The sequence below is a fragment of the Malania oleifera genome, chromosome 2, assembly GCF_029873635.1.
Source record: "Malania oleifera isolate guangnan ecotype guangnan chromosome 2, ASM2987363v1, whole genome shotgun sequence".
In the NCBI taxonomy this organism is placed as follows: Eukaryota; Viridiplantae; Streptophyta; class Magnoliopsida; order Santalales; family Ximeniaceae; genus Malania; species Malania oleifera.
Window position 1 is genome coordinate 34,732,103 of NC_080418.1, and position 22,787 is coordinate 34,754,889.

The window sequence follows — 22,787 nt, forward strand, 5'->3', positions numbered from 1 at the left end:
GTTTTTGAAAATACTGGAACTGTACACGTGATTCGTGAATTTGAAATAGGTTAATTCGTTTATTCATAAATTGTATACATGATATTTGAAACCGCAACTTATTACTATTAGAGTCTTAAAAAGCTCACCGTTATATCATAGCCTTAAAAAGCTCACTGTTATATCAAAGCCTTAAAAAGCTCACCATTATATGAGAGCCCTAAATAGCTCACCGTTATAAAAGAGCCTTAAAAAGCTTAACATTAAGCGCGGTTCCGTTGCTTTATATATATTGGATACAGTGTAACCACACATATGATTTTCAGTGTGGGTATCAAGATAGTTGGTTGGATATTGGAGTGGTTATTGGTGGATTAATGGACCAGGTGGTATTAGTTGGACTATAGTAAATGGCATAACCCATAGCTAAGGGGTAGTAACGTGTTGGCATTTGTTATTATTGTATCTAAACTGGACAGTGTTCTAAATATGCATATTTATGATTTGAAAACTAAAATGGGCAAAGTCATAGGTTTGAGTACAGGGTGGAGGGATCGTAAAGTGTATAGGCCTGTACCCTACCCTAACATCGGGAACTCTCACTTGTTATGATGCTAAATCATCTATCATAGGAATTATGTTTATATATCTTCTATATTACAGTATTGAGAATATGCCTTATATGTATCTGCTTTCTATTGAAATAAATGCATATTCTTGACCTTTTAGGTTGCGCCCGATTTTGATAATGACAAATACTAATATTTGATGTTTGACAAGTCCTTATGCAGGTTCAAATTAATATCCCAAGGAAGGACACTTGTGGAAACAAGAAGACCGCGAATATTCATAACTTGTAATTGTAATTGTAATTCATATCGGTCTATAATAATTCAGATGGGTCTGTAATAGTAACTAAGGCTATAGATATATGCTCATCATCTGCACATCATACATACAGAATATAGTACAAGCTCAAATAGACCATAACAAGACCCTAGGCTCAAACACTCACGCACATATAGCATAAAATATATGAGTGTGAAATAATTGCAATGAAAACTAAACATATCTAAGAAAGCCAAAAGGGGTCGGGCAACCGAACTTTTGGAGTACAAATCTCCCCGGGTGCTTGAATCGTGAAGGTCAAAAAGTTGACCAGACCTCAGGTGATTGAACCATAAACATGCTTACCTCCCTCACGCGCCCGAACACCTCGAAAGGGACTGCTCACTAACTCGGGCGATCGAGAATTTTAGTTCAAATCAGCCCCGGGCGACCGAACATATGTGTTCGGGCAGCCAAACCCAGGAACGGGCACTTGAAGTCACGTAGATTTGCTACTGACTTTGATTCGGGTTGCCGAACCTTTATACAGGCAACCGAATCTCGTTTGAAATCTTTTATGACCGTGTCTGTTCGGGTGACCTAACCAAGGTTTAGCCACCCGAACCTCGGATGGTTAAAAATCAATTTAACTGCGGTAAAACTAGGTTAATACGAGCTAAGTGAATTTTAATCGTTTAGGACTTTCTTAATTATTCCCATTGTGTCCCAAACGGTTATAATTTTCTAGCTGCCTATAAATAGGCCTTCATTTGCACGATTCAAAAAAGAATTAGAAAAGGGATTAGCAAAAATTCTCTCTCTCTCTCTCTCTCTCTCTCTCTCTCTCTCTCAAAAATTCACTTTTTGCCCTAATACTCTCAAACTTGCATCCTCTTGATAAAATTCGAGATTGTGAGAGTTTCATTTGTGTTTATTTGATTGTTGCTTAGAGCTATTCCTCCCTTTGTTGTGCTTACTTGATATTTAATTTTTGGGAGCATAGCTTAGGTTTTTCCCGCAGATTTGCTCATTATAAATCTTGTGTGGGATTAAACCAAGAAAGCTTAGGATATTTACATTTCATTGCAAGTGTCCAAAAGCTTTGTTTTGGTGTGTAAAGAATTTTTCAAACAAGCAAACAATCCTTTCAAACTAGCTATGTTTTTATCTCATTGAAGAAAATTATTTTGAAACTAGTTTGATTATCTATCTAGTATACTTGGAAGATTTATGTGTTGATTGAAATATTTTGTTTTGATTCCAAGTCATTGCTTCTATTGATTATTCTTGAGCATCATACTGATTGTATTGCATCAAAAACTCTTGAGCTTCATATTGACTATACTGTGTTGAGTATTGGTAGAATACATCTTGCATCACTGAGCTTACACTATATCATGCTATTGATGTGCATTTGATGGAACTTATTATTTGGGTACAAATCTGCTTTACAAGAAAGCACTATTTCACTGTACCATTTGATTGTAAAAATTTGAGTGTTTCCAGGCGTGGCCTAAGGGGGCAGTAATCCAGTCCGGTAAGGATTGGTGTATAGGTTGAGGTCACCTCTGTGCTAATTGACTTGGTTTGTATAGGTGCCGATCCACCCGTTTAAGTGAGCAAGTTACAGTGGTAACCTTTGTGCTTGTTAGCCAAGGCGGGGACGTAGGCAATTGGCCGAACCTCGATAACATATCTGAGTGTCACCCTCTCTTTACTGCTTCTTGTGCTTGTGTGATTGATTAAATTGTTTTATTTACTTTTTGGTATAGATTTACTTTACTTGCACTAAATTGACTATAGGGTTGTGAATATACTGGTGTTAGGAGATTGACCTAGGGATCAAATTTTAAAATACCAATTCACCCCCCCTCTTGGGATCACGGTAAAGCTAACAATTGGTATTAGAGTCACGTAGCATAGACTAGTTGTTATTTTGCAAAAAGATCACATATGGCTCATAGCTTCATGACCCCTTTCCCAGAGGGACCATCTTCCACACGACCTCCTATTTTCAATGGTGTTAATTACACATTTTAGAAATAAAGGATGCACATTTACCTTCAGAATACTGATTGGAAGGTGTGAAGGATTGTTTCTAAGGGAAACTATGTCCCTATGAAAACTGAGGGTGCAACTAGGATTCCTAAAACTGAGGATAAGTATGATGATTATGATATGAAAGTTGTTAGTCTTAATGCCACTGCCATGAATATTTTATACTGTAGTCTTGATGTAAATGAATTTAATAGGATTATGACATGTTCTACTGCAAAAAAAATATGGGATAAGTTAGAGATCACATATGAGGGTACTAGAGATGTGAAAGACAGTAGGATAGACATGTTGACTAGTGAGTATGAGGCCTTTAAAATGAATGTAGGTGAGTCCATTCAAAGCATGTACACTAGATTCATACACATCATAAACTCACTGCATGCATTAGGAAAGACCTATCCCACATATAAGATAATTAGGAAGATCCTTAGAGGCTTACCTCCTATTTGGGAAGTCAAGGCTACGACCATTGCTGAGGGTAGAGACTTTAAGGCCATGACCTTAGATGAATTGACAGGTTCCTTGATTACTTATGAATTGTCCATAAATGAAAGACTTAATGAGCATAATAGGGCTAAGAAAGTGTCTGCACTGAAAGCATCTAATAACACATCTAGTGAGTGCAGTGAGTCTGACACTGATGATGAAATGGCTATGTTAACCAGAAAGTTAGCAGAATTTTCAGGAAGAACAGGAAGCCATTTAAAAATTATAGAGACTCTACTAATGAGAAGGGAGAGTCAAGCAAAAGAAAAGAAAAATAAAATGCTCCTACATGCTATAACTGCAACAAGGTGGGGTACATCAAACCCGACTGCCCACTGCTGAAAAAGGAGGCTAAGAAAAAGAAGAAAGCCATGAAGGTTGGGACTTCATGGGACAAATTCAGCAGCAGCGACTCAAATTAATATCATAGTGACACGGAGGTCGCTAATATGTGCTTGATGGCACACGAGGATGAGGTATCGTCTTCTAGTTCATTATCTTCTTATTATTCATCTGATGATTGTGATTCTGATTGCATGCCTACATTTAGAGAATTATAGTTTGAATATATTCGTGTTTCAAAATTGTTAGGTAAAATGACCAAAGAAAATAATGATTTGAAAAAGAAATGAGAAAATTTGTCAAAATTATTTAATATGGCAAAAAACTCTCATGCCTCTATTTTAAAAGAAAAAGATGTTACTATTGTTGAGCTTGAGAGGAAATTGGAGGATAGCTCCAAAATCATTTTTAAATTCACCAAGAGCAAACACGACTTTGAAAAACCACTAGGTGCCCAAAGAAACTCCTTAAGTAAAGAGGGTCTTGGTTTTAATAGTGTTGAAAATGTCATACGATCAGATCTTTACTTAGGACGTTTTACACATGAATCAAAGTCCCATATTCCTCCTAAAGAACCTAAGTGCAGATTAAAATGCTTTAAATGTGAACAAATTGGTCACATTCAGTTTGATTGTCCACTTATGAATAAGCATATTAGAATTAGGAAAGTATGGATAGTTAAGGGAGATTATGCCACTAACCCTCATGGACCCAACAAAATTTGGGGACTAGCATCAGTTACTTAGCTTATTTTGTAGGTATGCCTAAGATCGTCCTCCTCCCAGGACAAATGGTACTTGGATAGTGGGTGCTCACGGCACATGATCGGCGATAAGAGCAAATTCACATCAATTGTTCCAAAGGATGGATGCTATGTAACATTTGGGGACAATGTCAAAGGACATATCATCAGAGTAGGTAAAGTTGGTAAGGATTCCTCTCCTACTATTGATAATGTTTTGTTGGTTGATGGACTGAAGCATAATCTACTTAGCATAAGTCAGTTGTGCGACATAGGATATAAAGTATCTTTTGAAAATAACAAATGCATAGTAGAAAATAAAACATATCATAAAGTGGTCTTTACTGCTGATAGACATGAAAATGTGTATACTACCTCTCTTGATAATTTAGCTTCACAACAAGTAACATGTTTTTCTGCTATAAATGAAACTAGTTGGTTGTGGCATAGACGTTTAGGACATGCTAGCATGGATTTATTGTCTAAACTTGTTATAAAGAATTAGTTAAAGGCTTGCCTAAGATGTCTTTTGTAAAGGATAAAATTTGTGATGCATGTCAAATGAGTAAGCAAACAAAATCTAGTTTTAAGAAAAAGAAATTCATATCTACTACTAGACCTTTAGAGATGCTTCACCTAGATCTATTTGGACCTAATTCTGTGCAAAGTCTTAGTGGTAAATCTTATGCCTTTGTAATTGTGGATGACTTTTCTAGATTCACATGGGTGTTGTTCCTTGCACATAAAAATGAATCATGTGAACAGTTCACTAAACTTTGTAGGAGAATCCAAAATGAAAAGGGATATAAAATTACTCACATAAGAAGTGATAGAGGCACGAAATTCAAAAGTGAAAGCATAAAAAAATATTGTGACTTAGAGGGCATATCACATAACTTCTCTGCACCTAGTACACCTCAACAAAATGATGTAATAGAAAGAAAGAATAAGTCACTGCAAGAAATGGGTAGAACTATGTTGAATGAGCATAACTTACCTAAATATTTTTGGGCCGAGGCCATTAATACTGCATGCTATGTTATGAATAGGGTATTGATTAGACCATCAATTAATAAAACCCCTTATGAGTTATGGAACAACCATAAGCCTAATATTTCCTATTTTCATGTGTTTGGTTGTAAATGTTTTGTGCTTAGAGATAATGAACATCTAGGAAAGTTTGATTCTAAATCTGATGAAGGCATTTTCCTAGGCTATGCACTTAATAGTAAAGCATATAGGGTTTTCAATAAAAGAACTTTAACTGTCATTGAACCTATTCATGTTGTGTTTAATGAAGCTAATCCATTTTATAAGAAAGATGATGAAGATGATATTGATATTAGAAAATGCTTAGACAAACTATCTATTGAAAATAATGCAAGTGAAAACCCAGAAGAAAATGAAAAATCATCTGAAGATAAAGAACATCCAGAGTTGCCTAGAGATTGAAAATTCATTAGAAGTTATCCGATAAATCAAATCATAGGCGAACCATTCCGTGGAGTAGCCACAAGATCCTCCTTGAGAAATATAGTGAATCATTCCGCTTTCTTATCCCAAGAAGAACCTAAAAATATTAAAGAAACCATAGAAGATGAGTCCTAGGTGATGTCCATGCAAGAAGAACTTAACCAATTCGAAAGAAGTAAAGTGTGGACCTTAGTTCCTAGACCTAATGAGCTTACCATCATTGGAACTAAATGGGTATATAAAAATAAAAAGGATGAGAATGAGGTAGTAACTAGGAATAAAGTTAGACTAGTTGCCCAAGGGTATAACCAACAGGGAGGGATTGACATTGATGAAACATATGCTCTTGTTGCTAGGTTAGAAGCCATTCGTATGCTACTTGCCTTTGCCGCTTTTAAGAATTTTAAATTGTTTCAAATGGATATTAAAAGTGCTTTTCTAAATGGCTACATTAATGAAGAGGTATACGTAAAACAACCACCCGGTTTTGAAAATCATAAATATCCCGATCATGTTTAGCAGTTATCTAAAGCCTTGTATGGATTGAAACAAGCTCCTAGAGCTTGGAATGAGAGGCTTAGTGGTTTTTTACTAGAAAATGGATTTACCCGTGGCAAGATTGACACTACACTTTTCATCAAATCCAAAAATGATGATATGCTCCTTGTTCAAATTTATGTGGACGATATCATTTTTGGAGCAACTAATGATGAGTTATGTAATGAGTTTGCCAAATGCATGCAAAGTGAATTTGAAATGAGCATGATGGGTGAACTTAGTTTCTTCTTAGGGCTACAAATTAAACAGGCAAATCATGAAACTTTCATATGCCAATCCTAAATATATCAAAGACTTGCTAAAGAAATTTAATATGAGAGATTGCAAAATTCTTGATACACCTATGAACTCTTCCATTAAGCTTGATAAAGATGAGTAAGGAATTCCTGCTTACGTATAATTGTATCGTGGCACGATTGGGAGTCTCCTATATCTCACTACTAGTAGGCTTGATATTATGTTTAGTGTGTGTATGTGTGTTAGGTTTCAGGCTGCCCCTAAGGAATCTCACTTAAAAGTTGTCAAACGAATCCTTAGGTATCTATTTGAGAATATAGAATTAGGCTTGTGATATCCTAAGCATACTACATTTGAGATTGTTAGTTACACTGATGCTGACTTTGCCGGTAGTAAGGTTGATAGAAAAAACACTAGCAGCACTTGTCATTACTTAGGACAATCTCTTGTTTCTTGGTTCTCCAAGAAACAAAACTCAGTTCCCTTATCCACAGTCGAAGCGGAATACATTGCGGCTGGAAGTTGTTGTGTCCAAACTCTTTATATGAAACAACAACTTGTAGATTTTGGATTGCACTATGAAACAATACTGATTAAATGTGATAATATTGGTGCAATCAACATCTCTAAAAATCCTATTTCACAATCACGAACTAAACACGTGATAATGTACAAAAAGGAGATGTTGCACTTGAGTTTGTATGCCCTAATGAATAATGGGCCGACATATTCACTAAACCACTACCCGAGGATAGGTTTATACAAATTAGACGTGAGTTAGGCTTAATGCATAGTAGAGAAGCTTCCTAAACTTGAATATTTCGTAACTTGCATAAATTTAGGGGGAGCACTCAAATGAGAACTTTCTAAGTCTCAGCAACTAATATTATCGTTGACTTGCCTTCTTGCTTTAGACTTTGTGAAAGCTGATTATTGATAGTGTACACATGCATTGTATTTATTTCATGATCATGTTGAAACTTTATTTACTGGTTGGACCATATTGAACTGTTTGAGTAGTTGTGGATAAACTGTTAGGGAATATAAACTCAAACAGGTTACATCTTATACAATATTTATTTTGGAAAGTACGGTTTACAAACGGCACTCTGCCGAAATTTTTCTAAACCTTTCCAAAATTTCTCATGTATAAATGTAACATTTACCCATTGCTTAGGATTTTCACTCTTATAGTCCTTTTTGCTGTTGTCAAAAGGGGGAGATGGAGAGACAAAAATAATTGGGTAAGGTTGTAATACATGATGCATACCGTTAGGGGGAGTTTATTTAAGTTATACCTAATTTTTGCAAAATGTATTTGTCATCATCAAAAAGGGGGAGAATGTTGGCCTTTTAAGTCGCGTCCGGTTTTGTATTGACAAATACTAATATTGATGTTTGCACGTCCTTATGCAGGTTCAAATTAATTATCCAGGAAAGGACACTCTGTGGAAAAAAGAAGACCGCCAAAATTTGTAACTTGTAATTGTAATTGTAAATCATATCAGTCTATAATAATTAAGATGGGTCTTTGTATGTAATAGTTAACTAAGGTGGTAAGATATCTGCTCATCACCTGCCATTCATGCCTGACAGAATATAGTATTAAGCTCAAAATAGACCATAGCACGACCCTGCTTTAGGATCCCACACTCACGCACACATAGTAAAAAATATGAGTGTGAAATAAATTGCGCTGAAAAACTGAAATATCTAAGCAAGCCAAAATGGGGTTCAGGCGAACGAATTCTTGGAGTCCAATCTCCTCGGGCGCCGAATAGTGAAGGTCAAAAAGTGGACTAGACCTCAGGTGATCGCAACCATAACAGGCGTATTCCCTTAAAGCACCCGAACCTCGAAAGGGATTGCTCACCAAACTGGGTGATCGAGAATGTCAGTTTTAAATCAGTCCGAGTGACCCGAAACATGTGTTCGACCCCAAAACCTAGGACCGGGCGCCCGAAGTCAAGTAGATTTGTTACTGAATTTGATTCAGTTTGCCGAACCTTTATACGGGCGACCGAACTCCTAATTTGAAATCTTTTATAACTGTGTCTATTCAGTGACCGACCAAGGTTTCAGCACCGAACTGGCGGTTAAAATCAATTTAACCATGGGTCAAAAGGGTTATACGGGCTAAGTGGAAGTTTATCTTTGGGGACTTTCTTAATATTCCCATTGTGTCCCGAACGGTTATAATTTTCTTACCGCCTATAAATAGGCCTTTATTGCATGATTCAAAAGAATTAGAAAAGTGATAGAAAAATTCTCTTCTCCTCAAAAAATCACTTTTTGCCCTAGTTGATCTCAAACTTGCATCCTTCTTGATAAAAATCCGAGAGGTGAGCGTTTCCTTGGTTATTTGATGTTGTTTAGAGCGTTCCTCCTGTTGTGCTACTGATATTTAATTTTTTGAGGAGCTAGCTTTTAGGGGTTTTGCGCGACAAAATTTGCTCATATAAATATTGTGTGGATTAAACCAGAAAGCTTAGGATATTTCATTTAATGCAAGTGTCAGAGTTTGTTTTGGTCTGTAAATAATTTTTTTAAATAAGCAAACAATTACTTTCAAACCTAGCTCTGTTTTTACTTATTGAAGAAAATCATTTTGAATCTAGTTTGAGTATTTATTAGTAACGTGGAATATTTATGTGTTGTTGAAACATTTGTTTGATCCAAGTCATTGCTTCTATTTTGATTTATTCTTGAGCATCATACGGATTGTATTACGTCAAAAAATTCTTGAGCTCATATGACTTACTCTGTTGAGTATTGGTAGAAGACAGCTTGCATCACTAAGCTTACACTATATTAATGCTATTGAGCGCATTTGAGTGAACTTATTATTTGGGTACAAATCTGCCTTACAAGAAAGCACTATTTCATTGTACCATTTGATTATAAAAATCTGAGTGTTTCCAGGGGCGTGGCCTGAAGTTAGGGGGACGTAATCCAGCCTGGTAAGGACATTGGTGTATAGGGATGAGTCAACCCTTTGCTAAAAATGGAGGATAAAGCCAAAATATTTTTAAATTCACCAAGGAGACAAATTCGCCACGGGACTTTGAAAAACCACTAGGTGGCCCAAAGAAAAACTCCTTAAGTTAAAAAGGGGGGTTACTTCGTTTTTTTTAATAGTGTGGGAAATGTCATACTATCAGATCTGTACTTCTTAGGAGTTTTACACATGGAATCAAAAGTTCCCATATTCCTCCTAAAGACCTAAGTTGCAGATTTTAAAAATGCTTTTTTAAATGTGGAACAAATTGTCACATTCATTGATGTCCAATTATGAATAAGCATATTAGAATTAGGAAAAAAGTAGGGATAGTTAAGGGAAGATTATTGCCACTAACCCTCAATGGACCCAAACAAAAAAATTTGGGGAAACTAGCATCAGTTACTAGCTTATTTTGTAGGTGATGCTAAGGGGGGGGGGGGGGGGGGGATCGTCCTCCTCCCAGGACAAAATGACTGGTAGTGGGTGGGCCACGGGCACATTGATCGGCGGATTGGATTATTAAGAGCAACTTCACATCATTGTTCCCAAAAGGGATGGATTGCTATGTAACTTTGGGACAAGTGTCAACAGGACATATCATCATAGAGTAGGTAAAGTTGGTAGGATTTCCTATTCCTACTTATGATAATGTTTGTTGGTTGATGGGATTGAAGGCATAAAATTACTTAGCTAAGTCAGGTGTGCGACATAGGATATAAAGTATCTTTTGAAAAATAAACAAAAGGGCCATAGTTTAGGAATAAAACTATACATAAAGTGGTCTTTACTGCTGATAGACATGGGAAAATGTGTATACTACCTCTGATAATTTAGCTTCCACAACAAAGTAACATGTTTTTCTTGCTATAAATGGAACTAGTTGGTGTGGCAGAGCGTTTAGGGACATGCTAGCATGGATTTATTGTCTAACTTGTTATTAAAAGAAATTAGTTAAAGGCCTTGACTAAAGATGTCTTTTGTAAAAGGATAAAATTTGTGATGCAGTTGTCAAATGAGTAACAAAAACAAATCTAGTTTTAAGAAAAACGGAAATTCTATCTACGTACTAGACCTTAGAGGGATGGCTTCCACCTCTAGATCTATTTGGACCTAATTCTGTGCCAAAAGTCTTAGTGGTTAATCTTATGCCTTGGTAATTGTGGATGACTTTTCTAGATTCACATGGGGTTGTTGTTCATTTGCACATAAAATGAATCATGTTGAACAGTTCACTAAACTTTGTAGGAGAATCAAAATGAAAAGGATATAAAATACTCACATAAAACAAGAAGTGATTAGGGAGCCACGAAAATTCAAAAGTGGGGAAAGCATAAAAAAAATAAATTGTGCTTAGGAGGGCATGAATCACCTAACTTCTCTGCAAACCTAGGTACACCTCAACAAAATGATGTGTAATAGGAAAGAACGAATAAAGTCACTGCAAAAGAAATTGGGTTGAGTAGAAACTAGGTTGATATGAGAATAAAAAAACTTACTAAATATTTTTGGGCGAGGCCATTCATTAATACTGGCCTGCTATGTTATGGAATAGGTATTGATTAGACATCAAGTACAATTAATAAAAAACCCCTTATGAGTTATGGGAACAAACCATAAAGCTAATATTTCCTATTTTCATGTGTTTGGTTGTTAAATGTTTTTGTGCTTAGGAGGCTAATGAACATTAGGGAAAAGTTGGTTGATTCTAAAATCTTGCATGAAGGCATTTCCCTAGGGATATGCACTTAATAGTAAAGCATAGAGGGGTTTTTCAATAAAAGGAACTTTTAATGTCATGAACCTTATTCATTGTTTTTGTAATGGAAGGCTAATCCATTTTATAGAAAGATGCATGGAAGATGATATTGATCATTAGGAAAGGCTTAGACAAACTATTTTTTTTTTTTTTTTTCTATTGAAATAATTGCAAGTGAAAACCCAGAAGAAAAGAAAATTGAAAAATCATTCTGAAGTTGATAAAAGAACATCCAGAGTTAGTTGCCTAGAGATTGAAAAATTCATTAGAAGTTAATCGGATTAAATCAAAATCATAGGGCGAACATCCGTGGAGTAAGCCAACAAGATCATCGTGGAGAAATATAGTGAATATTCCGCTTTCGTATCCCCAGAAAGAACGGGCCCCCTAAAAAATATTAAAGGAAACATAGAAGATGAGTCCTAGGTGATGTCCATGGGCAAGCAAGAAACTTAACCAAATCGAAAAAGAAGTAAAGTTAAAAGTGTGGGAACCTTAGTTCCTAGACCTAATGAGCTTAACCATCATTGGAATAATGGGGTATATAAAAATAAAAAGGATGAGAATGAGGTAGTAAAACTAGGAATAAAAGTGTAGACTAGTTTGGGGCCCCAAGGTATAACAACAGGGAGGGGATTGGAACTGATGAAACATTGCTCTTGTTGCTAGGTTTAGAAAAGGCCATTCGTATGCTACTTGCCTTTGCCGCTTTTTAAGAATTCTCCAATTGTTTCAACATGGATATTTTTAAAGTTGCCTTTTCTAAATGGCTACATTAATGGACAGAGGTATACGTAAAACCAACCACCCGGTTTTGAAATCATAAAATATCCGATCATGTTTAGCAGTTATCTAAGCCTGTTGTTATGGATTGAAACAGCTCCTAGAGCTTGGAATGAGAGGGATTAGTGGTTTACTAGAAAATGGATTTACCAGTGGCACAAGATTGGAACAACTCACTTTGCATCAAAAAATCCAAAAAATTGATTTGAATTATGCTCCTTGTTCAACTTTATATTGTGGACGATTTATCATTTTGAGAGCAACTAATGATGAGTTATGTAATGCGGTTTGCCAAATGCATTTGCAAAGTGAATTTGAAATGAGCATGATGGAGGTGAAAACTTAATCCTTAGTTTCTTCTTGGGCTACAAAAATTAAACAAGGCAAAATCATGAAAACCTTTTCATATGCCAATCCTAATATATCAAAAGGGGGGACTGCTAAAGAAATTAAATATGAGAACGATTGCAAATTCTTGATTACACCTATGAACTCTTCATTAAGGCTGATAAAGATGAGTAAGGATTCCTGCTAACGTATAATTGTTATCGTGGCACGATCGGGAGTCTCCTATTATTCACTACTAGTAGGCTGTGATATTATGTTAGTGTGGTAGGTGTGGTTAGGTTTCAGGCTGCCCCTAAAGAATCTCACTTAAAAGTTGTCAAACGAAATTCCTTAGGTAATTCCTATTGGAGAATAATAGGAATTAGGGCTTGGTGCTTGTGGCTATCCTAAGCATACTTACATTTTGAAGAGTGTTAGTTACACTGGATGCTGGACTTGCCGGGGTGGGTAGTACAGGTTTGATAAGAAAAAAAAACCCACTAGCAGCACTTGTCATTCTTAGGACATTGCTCTTGTTCTTGGTTCTCAAGAAACCAAAACTCAGTTCCTTATCCACAGTCGAAGCGGAATACATTGCGGCTGGAAGTTGTTGTGTCCAAAAACTTTATATGAAACAACAACTTGTAGATTTTGGATTGCACTATGAAACAATACTGATTAAATGTGATAATATTGGTGCAATCAACATCTCTAAAAATCCTATTTCACAATCACGAACTAAACACGTGATAATGTACAAAAAGGAGATGTTGCACTTGAGTTTGTATGCCCTAATGAATAATGGGCCGACATATTCACTAAACCACTACCCGAGGATAGGTTTATACAAATTAGACGTGAGTTAGGCTTAATGCATAGTAGAGAAGCTTCCTAAACTTGAATATTTCGTAACTTGCATAAATTTAGGGGGAGCACTCAAATGAGAACTTTCTAAGTCTCAGCAACTAATATTATCGTTGACTTGCCTTCTTGCTTTAGACTTTGTGAAAGCTGATTATTGATAGTGTACACATGCATTGTATTTATTTCATGATCATGTTGAAACTTTATTTACTGGTTGGACCATATTGAACTGTTTGAGTAGTTGTGGATAAACTGTTAGGGAATATAAACTCAAACAGGTTACATCTTATACAATATTTATTTTGGAAAGTACGGTTTACAAACGGCACTCTGCCGAAATTTTTCTAAACCTTTCCAAAATTTCTCATGTATAAATGTAACATTTACCCATTGCTTAGGATTTTCACTCTTATAGTCCTTTTTGCTGTTGTCAAAAGGGGGAGATGGAGAGACAAAAATAATTGGGTAAGGTTGTAATACATGATGCATACCGTTAGGGGGAGTTTATTTAAGTTATACCTAATTTTTGCAAAATGTATTTGTCATCATCAAAAAGGGGGAGAATGTTGGCCTTTTAAGTCGCGTCCGGTTTTGATAATGACAAATACTAATATTTGATGTTTGACAAGTCCTTATGCAGGTTCAAATTAATATCCCAAGGAAAGACACTTGTGGAAATAAGAAGACCGCAAAAATTTGTAACTTGTAATTGTAATTGTAATTCATATCAGTCTATAATAATTCAGATGGGTCTGTAATAGTAACTAAGGTTGTAGATATATGCTCATCACCTGCACATCATGCATACAGAATATAGTATAAGCTCAAATAGACCATAGCAAGACCCTAGGCTCCAACACTCACGCACACATAGTAAAATATATGAGTGTGAAATAATTGCGCTGAAAACTGAACATATCTAAGCAAGCCAAAATGGGGTCAGGCGACCGAACTCTTGGAGTACAAATCTCCTCGGGCGCCCGAATAGTGAAGGTCAAAAAGTTGACTAGACCTCAGGTGATCGAACCATAAACATGCTTATCTCCCTTAAGCACCCGAACTCCTCGAAAGGGATTGCTCACCAACTCGGGTGATCGAGAATTTCAGTTTAAATCAGTCCCGAGTGACCGAACACATGTGTTCGACCACCCAAACCTAGGACCGGGCGCCCGAAGTCACGTAGATTTGTTACTGACTTTGATTCAGTTTGCCGAACCTTTATACGGGCGACCGAATCTAATTTGAAATCTTTTATAACTGTGTCTATTCAGGTGACCGAACCAAGGTTCAGCCACCCGAACCTCGGACGGTTAAAATCAATTTAACCATGGTAAAAATGGGTTAATACGGGCTAAGTGAAGTTTAATCTTTTGGGACTTTCTTAATTATTCCCATTGTGTCCCGAACGGTTATAATTTTCTACCTGCCTATAAATAGGCCTTTATTTGCATGATTCAAAAAAGAATTAGAAAAGTGATTAGCAAAAATTCTCTCTCTCTCAAAAAATCACTTTTTGCCCTAATACTCTCAAACTTGCATCCTCTTGATAAAATCCGAGATTGTGAGAGTTTCATTCGTGTTTATTTGATTGTTGTTTAGAGCTATTCCTCCCTTTGTTGTGCTTACTTGATATTTAATTTTTGGGAGCATAGCTTAGGTTTGTCTCGCAGATTTGCTCATTATAAATATTGTGTGGGATTAAACCAAGAAAGCTTAGGATATTTGCATTTCATTGCAAGTGTCCAAGAGTTTTGTTTTGGTCTGTAAATAATTTTTTAAATAAGCAAACAATCCTTTCAAACTAGCTCTGTTTTTATCTTATTGAAGAAAATCATTTTGAAACTAGTTTGAGTATCTATCTAGTATACTTGGAATATTTATGTGTTGATTGAAATATTTTGTTTTGATTCCAAGTCATTGCTTCTATTGATTATTCTTGAGCATCATACTGATTGTATTACGTCAAAAATTCTTGAGCTTCATATTGACTATACTATGTTGAGTATTGGTAGAATACATCTTGCATCACTAAGCTTACACTATATCATGCTATTGATGCGCATTTGATTGAACTTATTATTTGGGTACAAATCTGCTTTACAAGAAAGCACTATTTCATTGTACCATTTGATTATAAAAATCTGAGTGTTTCCAGGCGTGGCCTGAGGGGGCAGTAATCCAGCCTGGTAAGGATTGGTGTATAGGTTGAGGTCAACCCTTTGCTAATTGACCTGGTTTGTATAGGTGCTGCTCTACCTGTTTAAGTGAGCAAGTTATAGTGGTAATCCTTGTGCTTGTTAACCAAGGCAGGGACGTAGGCAATTGGCCGAACCTCGATAACATATCTGAGTGTCACCCTCTCTTTACTGCTTTCTCGTGTTTTTGTGATTGATTAAATTGCTTTATTTACTTTTTTGTATACATTTACTTTACTTGCACTAGATTGACCATAGGGTTGTAAATATACTAGTGTTAGGAGATTGACCTAGGAATCAAATTTTAAAAATACCAATTCACCCCCCTCTTGGGATCACGGTAAAGTTAACACATGTGGTCACACACTGATGTAATATCTTCCACTTTACTGAGAAGTGTCTCGCCCTAATATATAACCTTTGTTTTAGGTCCTACAGGACGTCGGTCCTAGTTGCTAGATTGAAGGGTCGTTTTGTTTTTATCTTACGTAAGTGTTTATATATGTAACAAACTTAGTTCAGAATATCTTTTGGAGATTATAAGAGCATGTTATGTTTTAAGTACGATGTATGTATTTGAGGATACAATTAGAAACTCTTGTATGTCTTTTAGATTTTCCATATAAATGTTTTTGTTTTCTGCTATGCATGAGATTTCAGATCAGTATGAAATACCCGTATTTCCCTATTCAGGGCGGATTGTATATGTATGTTTATCAGAGACATGTATATTATACAGGTGTAGTAGCACTATGGGGCCGTATAACGGGCCGGGCCGCTACATTAAAAATAAAAATCTATTTTAAAAAGAATAAAATTAAGAAAAATAAAATATTAATTAATCAAGATTTTATTCATTGCTTTACTAGCTATTTGATTTTCTTTTCGCTGTACTTAATATCCAAGCATGAAAAAGTGAATTCTTTTATATTCTTCTTATCTTTAATTCATATTTTCGAAGTTTCAAACAACCTTTAAGAAGATGTATGTATATATATATTTTTTCAAATATGAAAAAAGATCTTTAAAAATTTTAAAATCTTACGACGAATTCTTATATGTTTCAACGAATTCAATATTTTTTTTAATTTTTTAAAAAATAATATTAAAAGGGGTAGGGTAAATAGAATAATAGAGGAGTGTGGGTCAAGCTAGTTAGCACATCATGGCATAAAATAATACACGAGGGACAAAAGAGTCGGTGTGAAGTTGAAGCTTTATAATAAGTAATAGTAATAATAACAAGTAGTTTATTAACCAATTTTTAATTAATTAATTAATTCTTAATTAATTAATTACAGCTAAATTCCCCGATCTTTAAAAACAAAACATTCAAAAGAACCAAAATTGACAGCTCCAGTTAGTCTCTCTCGGTCGATCTGGTGACCGGCATTCTGTCTCATGTAATAGAAAGGGCAAGGGTAAAATGGGAAAATAAAAAAAGAAGAAGAGAAGAACAGTGGAGTGAGTGCGAGGAAGAAGAAGTAAGTAAAGAATGCAGCCAAGAATGAAGCAGAAACAGAGGCGAAAGCTAAAAAGCTTCTTCTGTTCCGTCGTGTACTCCTCCCGTCACTTTCCCTCCCTTTGTTCTTGAATCTCTCACCCAACACCCACATGGTCCCTCCTTAGCTTCCATTGCTCTCTCTCTCTCTCTCTCTCTCTCTCTCTGCTCGAAGCATTGAATGCGGGCGGCTAACGTGAAAATTTCTGTCGCTTACTGCTCTTCTTCTTCCTCTTCTTTAGGGGGTGGGTGGGTTGTTGTTTGGGTATGATGCATTTTCGTGTGAGTATCGAAGCCTTGCTGGATTTCGTTTTCGGAGATGTACTTGTTTTCCGTTTTGTGTGCTGTGCGCTGCATTATTGATGCAGCTGTAGAAATTCACGCCTGTTGGTGTTTTTTTTTTTTTTTGCGGATTTTGATCTTTGGTACTTTTGATATCTGTGATTCTGTACTCTTTTGATCTGTCGTAGGATCGAAGTTAAGGTATTCGATCGTTTTTCAGATCTGATGTGATTTGATTATTCGCCGTAATTTCGAAAAAAAATAAAAATAAAAAAAAAAAGAAAAAAAAAAGGACGATTTCGTCGATGGCTTGTTTTGGTTGAATTTTTGTAGCCGGTTCAAGTTCGTTTGTGCTTTGTCATTGTTGGTGTTTTTGGTTTTGTTTTGTTTCGTTTTTCATTTTCGTTTTTTTCTATGACAGGTGTAGCCTGTTGTGCAAACTACGGACTAGGGTTCTTTGCGATAGCCAGAACTGAGGCAGCTTGAAGTGCTCGGGGGAGTTGAGGTGATTTTGGGCTTGCGATGCAGGGGAGGATGAAGAAGTACCGGCAAGCGAGCCCCGAGAGGACCAAAGTTTGGACGGAGAAGTCGTCCAAGTGTCAGCAGGGTCGAAAAGTTCCCGTTGTGTACTATCTCTGTAGGAATCGCCAGCTTGAACATCCCCATTTCATCGAAGTTCCTCTTTCGTCACCGGAAGGTCTCTACTTGAGAGGTAAATGCAAGATCAGAACAGTTTGCTTGGTTTCCTACTTTGACGTTTTCAGGTTCTGAACATGCGCGTGTTTGCAGATGTGATTGATAGGCTTAATGTGCTGAGAGGCAGGGGCATGGCTTCCTTGTATTCATGGTCTTGTAAAAGGTGAAGCCCTAGCTGCACTCATTTTATTGCTCAAGGTTGGTGTTTTTTATAGTCAAACTAAATTTGTTCTCTTCATTAATGTAGAAGCTACAAGAGTGGATTTGTGTGGCATGATCTTTGTGAAGAGGACCTAATTCTTCCTGCTAATGGAAATGAGTATGTTCTCAAGGGTTCCGAGCTCTTTGAAGAATCTAAATCAGGTAAAGGTGCGACCCAATAGCCACTCATGTTTCGCGCATTGAATTATTTTTGTTTAATTGTTTATCAGCTCTATTAGTATGTAGGATCACATTACGAAAAATGGAATCCCAGGGCCAGAAGGCTCCCCTCCTTGCAAGGGTAGGGGGAGGGTTGTCATGGTGAAGGCTGCCTTACCCATGGATTCAAACGCATGACCAACCAGTTACAAAGGAGCAATCTTACCGTTAACCGAAGGCCTACCCTCTTAGTATCTAGGATCACATCCGTTGTCAAATTGTAGGCCACCGTGTATTTTCTCGTTGTTGGGGATTCCCTTGTTTAAACATGTAGTTGACAACAATAATACTTGTTTTCGCTTTTCTTATATTCTTGCATAGTTGTTCATAGCATAGAGATAATAGCTTGACAATACCAAACAATTGAAAGCTGAAGATTTTCTTTCCAGGCCGTTTCAGTCCAGTCAGAAATATGAAAATGCAGCATTTGAGACAATTGCCAGAACCTGTATCCTTTAGAAGCCAGGATGATTCCTCTTCGTCTTCAAGCATGAATGGAAAAGAGGGAAAGCATCATCAGGAAGGTGAGGTATCGCCACCGCTCCAGCATCCTGGTTCCTGCGGTGCATCTCCAGAGTCTAGAGTTGTAAAGAACTCCAGTTGGGCTGGGCCCTTAAGCTTGACAGAGTACAAGGTTTGTAAGAAGGATGGAGCAGCTGATGCGTCAACACAGACCGAGGAAAATGTAAGCAGGCCTAAATCTCGAGAAACTTGTACAAGGGGTGTTTCAACAGATGATGGGTCATTAGAACCCGAATGCAATGACAGCCAAAACCAACTTCCATGTGCAAAAGAGAACTCTGAGATTTGCAGGGATCTGGTTTCTCCTCCTCCCTCTTCTTCCAGCGCATCTTCAGGTGGGCGGACTGAAACTCTAGAATCTCTGATCAGAGCAGATGGCAGTAAGGTCAACAGCTTTAGGATACCTGAAGAGGAAGAAATACAAATGCCTCCAAAGCCAAAGGCTACGAATGTGCTGATGCAATTGATCTCTTGTGGGTCAATTTCTGTGAAAGACCACAGCTTTGGTCTCATTCCCTCCTACAGGCCGAGGCTTTCTCACTCAAAATTTTCTTCCCCATTGTTCTCTACTTCCATAGTGTTGGGAGATCCTGATTGTCTCTCAGAGAATCCAAGACTGATGGGCTTGAAACTGGAAGATAAGGAGTACTTCAGTGGGAGCTTGATTGAGACCAAAACACTCGAGGAAGGAGGTGATGGTTTTAATGCTCTTAAACGATCTTCTTCCTACAATGCTGACAGGTAAATCTGGTCCAATTTAATTTCTTTTCTTAGTCTTTCAATTTTAAATAATTGAGTGATAATTCTGATTCCTGCTTTTAATTGTTCTATTGCCAGTAACTTCCTGTCAAGTTAATTACTATTGCACTTGTGTGGTTTCCTACTGCTTAGTGGTGAAGCATGATAATCTCCTAGCTTGTCAGATGCCTAAGATTCTTAGAATATGGATAAGAAATCTTGCATGGGTTCCTTCATCCTTGCAGTTGGCTTATTGCATGATCCATTTTGTTCAAAGAGCCACCAGCTTCATGACCCTGAACAGATTTCTGACTTTGTAGACATTTTTGGTCGTCACTTGATCTGTTTAAGGCTCTAAGGGGTTTTGTAGCTTTGTTGTCCAAGTTCTCTGCCTTTACATTTTGTGAGACATAGAGATTAATATTGCAGAATACAAATTTTTATAGAATGACATCTAATGCAGTCCTTGGAACAAAATGGAGAGTAGAAACAATATGGATCAATTTTTCCCCCAACAGCATAGCAAAATCTGAGCACATCAAACTCACTGGAGTTTTTTCACTGAAGAATAAAAAATAGAGGAGTTTTCCTTTTCATTAATACTAGGGGCTTAAGTTGTTTTAGCTGCCTAATTTCTGTTTTTGAGGGCCTCGGTGTTGGTGATCTGTGATTGGGGACGGTTGGGTTTATATTGATGAATTTTGTGATTGGTGCTCCAAATAGGATGGTTGTCTGTCCATTTCAAGCATCTATAAAGCCAGGTTGAGCATGTTTCTTGTGGTCCCTGTTTAGGATTTCTACTAAGAGTGGGAACAAAAATGAAATTGCAGAACTTGTGATCAATTGGATTCAGCTGAGGACAAAGATGAGAAAACCTTGGCACATTCCAAATGCATCCCGCGATCTATTAAGGCTTCACTGAGTAAGCAGCCAAGAAGTGAATCAATGAGATCCCCTGCTTCTGATGGACCAAGAAACTCTGCTGATGGAATTAACGGCTCAAAAGCCATAATTCTTGGAGTCTCAGATGGCGGGAGTGGAAGAGTTGCAGAGCTTTCTGTGGGGAAAAGACCATCAAAAAAGCTGGATTCCTTCATAGAAGAGGAGAATGTCGTCAAAATTGAAGAAAGTTAAGTTTCGACTTGCCCCTATTTTCAGTTAAATACTCTCCTTAACAATAGGGTGTTTCTTGTTCATGGTTGGGTGAGATTAAAGTTTAATTTTTTCCTCAAAACAGGCTTGCTTCGGGAGCTCGAATTATAATTCAATCCAAGACTTAAATATCATTTTTAAGGCTCAGCAATGAATGATGTCTCTGTTGTATTCTAGGTGGGAGTCCCTTGTAAATCAGCTATCCTAAGGTCTGTTTTAAATTTCAAAAGATTGTTACTTGGCGGGCCTTGGCGATGATTCTGTACATCTGGAAAGAAGAAAAGGGAAATGCGAAGTGGGTAGATAAGTGCACACATGGTCCTAGTGGGCCAGCCCCTAAAGATTTGAGTTGATTTTTTGGTTCAGCTTTTCTTTTAGTAGATTGTAGCTCTTATTTGCCCTGCAAATTTTTTAGAAAGCAAAAAAGGAAGAAAGCTTAGCTTGTACAAGTTCGCACTACAGTTGGATCTAAAATCATTATGCAGGTCCATGCATTGGTTCAGTCTGTCAGAGCAGTTTGTCTGCCACATTAAGAGTTCATAAATTCTAAATTGTGCCTTGGCATCCAAGGCGAAAGCTTCCTATTTGAAAATGACATCTCATCCCACATCACCTCTTCTCTACGTTATATTTTTCCTCTTAATTGTTTGTGGATGTCACTGCTTGTTCTCTCTCAAGGGGGAAATGGGTAATCTGGCGAGGCAATTGATGGGGTTTGTCATTTATGGGATGTGGGTCAGTGATGAGTCAAAGCTCAAAGAAAAGCGAGACATAACTTTTTTTCAAGTCAGAGCGGCTGACCTTGGGTGTATGCAGCGGCATTTACGCTTACGAGTTACGGCCTTGCCGCCTCGTGCAGCTTTGCTTTGCCCTCGACTTCTGTAGACCCCATAAAACATGCATTACCCGGAAGGGTAGGGCTCTTGCGTTTGCAAAAGGGGTGTGTGGCGGAATAATTGTTTTGAGTTGTTTAGATTGGAACAGAGAATGAGACACTGTAAAAGTCTTCACAAATCATTGTCCTACATGGAAAGTCTTATAAAGAGCTGTGAGGGTTTGCAGGGGAAGTTTTTCATCTGGATAGTGAAAAATTGAATTTGGAGGGAAATTAAGTGAAACTTATATTTACTGCTTTCATGTATTTTTTTTTTCAAAGCATCTTTTCAAAAGCCGAATAAGTGAGTGACCAACTCGGTAAGGCTGTTGGGTCGGACCAATTGGTCAACTTGTTCGTCGACATCAACATGATGTTATATATGTAATTATATAATTATATAGTAATATTATATAATCAACATCAATTATTTATTTACAAATTCATAAATATAAATAAAAAATAGAAGATATTCAGGAATTCAAAGTTGAGCCTTTAATACTGTATGTATTATGTATTGATTGAATTAAGCATTAATTACTGAACCTTAAACCAAATTCTGAATTTGTGAACCAAATTCATAGCTTGATTGAATTACTCAACATTGAATAATTTAGTCTTTGTTATTGATTTATTGAAACATCTCATGTGTCTTGACCATTTAATCCTTTTAACATTGTGAATTGATATTTATTTACATGTAAACAAAAAGAATGTATCTTACAATTTGAAACAAAAAAAAAAAGGTGAAAAATAATTAAAACATTGTTCATGTTATGAAAAATAGATTATGAAAAATGTGGATGTCATTACATTTTCCACAACCCCATCTTTCATCACTTCAGTTTTTCATCCCAATAAATGCTTAGCTATCCATATTGGCCTATAAAAGGACACTCTCTTCTTCTCATTTGGGACACATAATTGATGCTTCCATCTAAGTAGATTTATAGTGATGATAAGAGAAGAGGAG

General features: G+C 36.7%; 1 protein-coding gene across 17 annotated transcripts in view; it reads left to right on the forward strand.

Annotated features, from left to right (window-relative positions):
* Positions 1-16,978: 16,978 nt before the first annotated feature.
* Positions 16,979-22,787, forward strand: part of LOC131149287 (protein SOSEKI 3) — a 32,609-nt gene continuing 26,800 nt past the window's right edge. For 4 of the 17 annotated variants that reach the window (XM_058099617.1, XM_058099616.1, XM_058099621.1 and 1 more), the window contains exons 1-5: positions 17,026-17,412; positions 17,834-18,124; positions 18,202-18,271; positions 18,356-18,477; positions 18,918-19,791. In XM_058099617.1, coding sequence (XP_057955600.1) covers positions 17,935-18,124; positions 18,202-18,271; positions 18,356-18,477; positions 18,918-19,791 — 1,256 coding nt within the window. In that variant the 5' untranslated portion in view covers positions 17,026-17,412; positions 17,834-17,934. Of the gene's footprint in view, positions 17,614-17,833; positions 18,125-18,201; positions 18,272-18,355; positions 18,478-18,917; positions 19,792-20,618; positions 21,533-22,787 lie in introns of those variants that run through there. The other 13 variants (XM_058099618.1, XM_058099623.1, XM_058099606.1 and 10 more) reach the window with 12 other exon arrangements.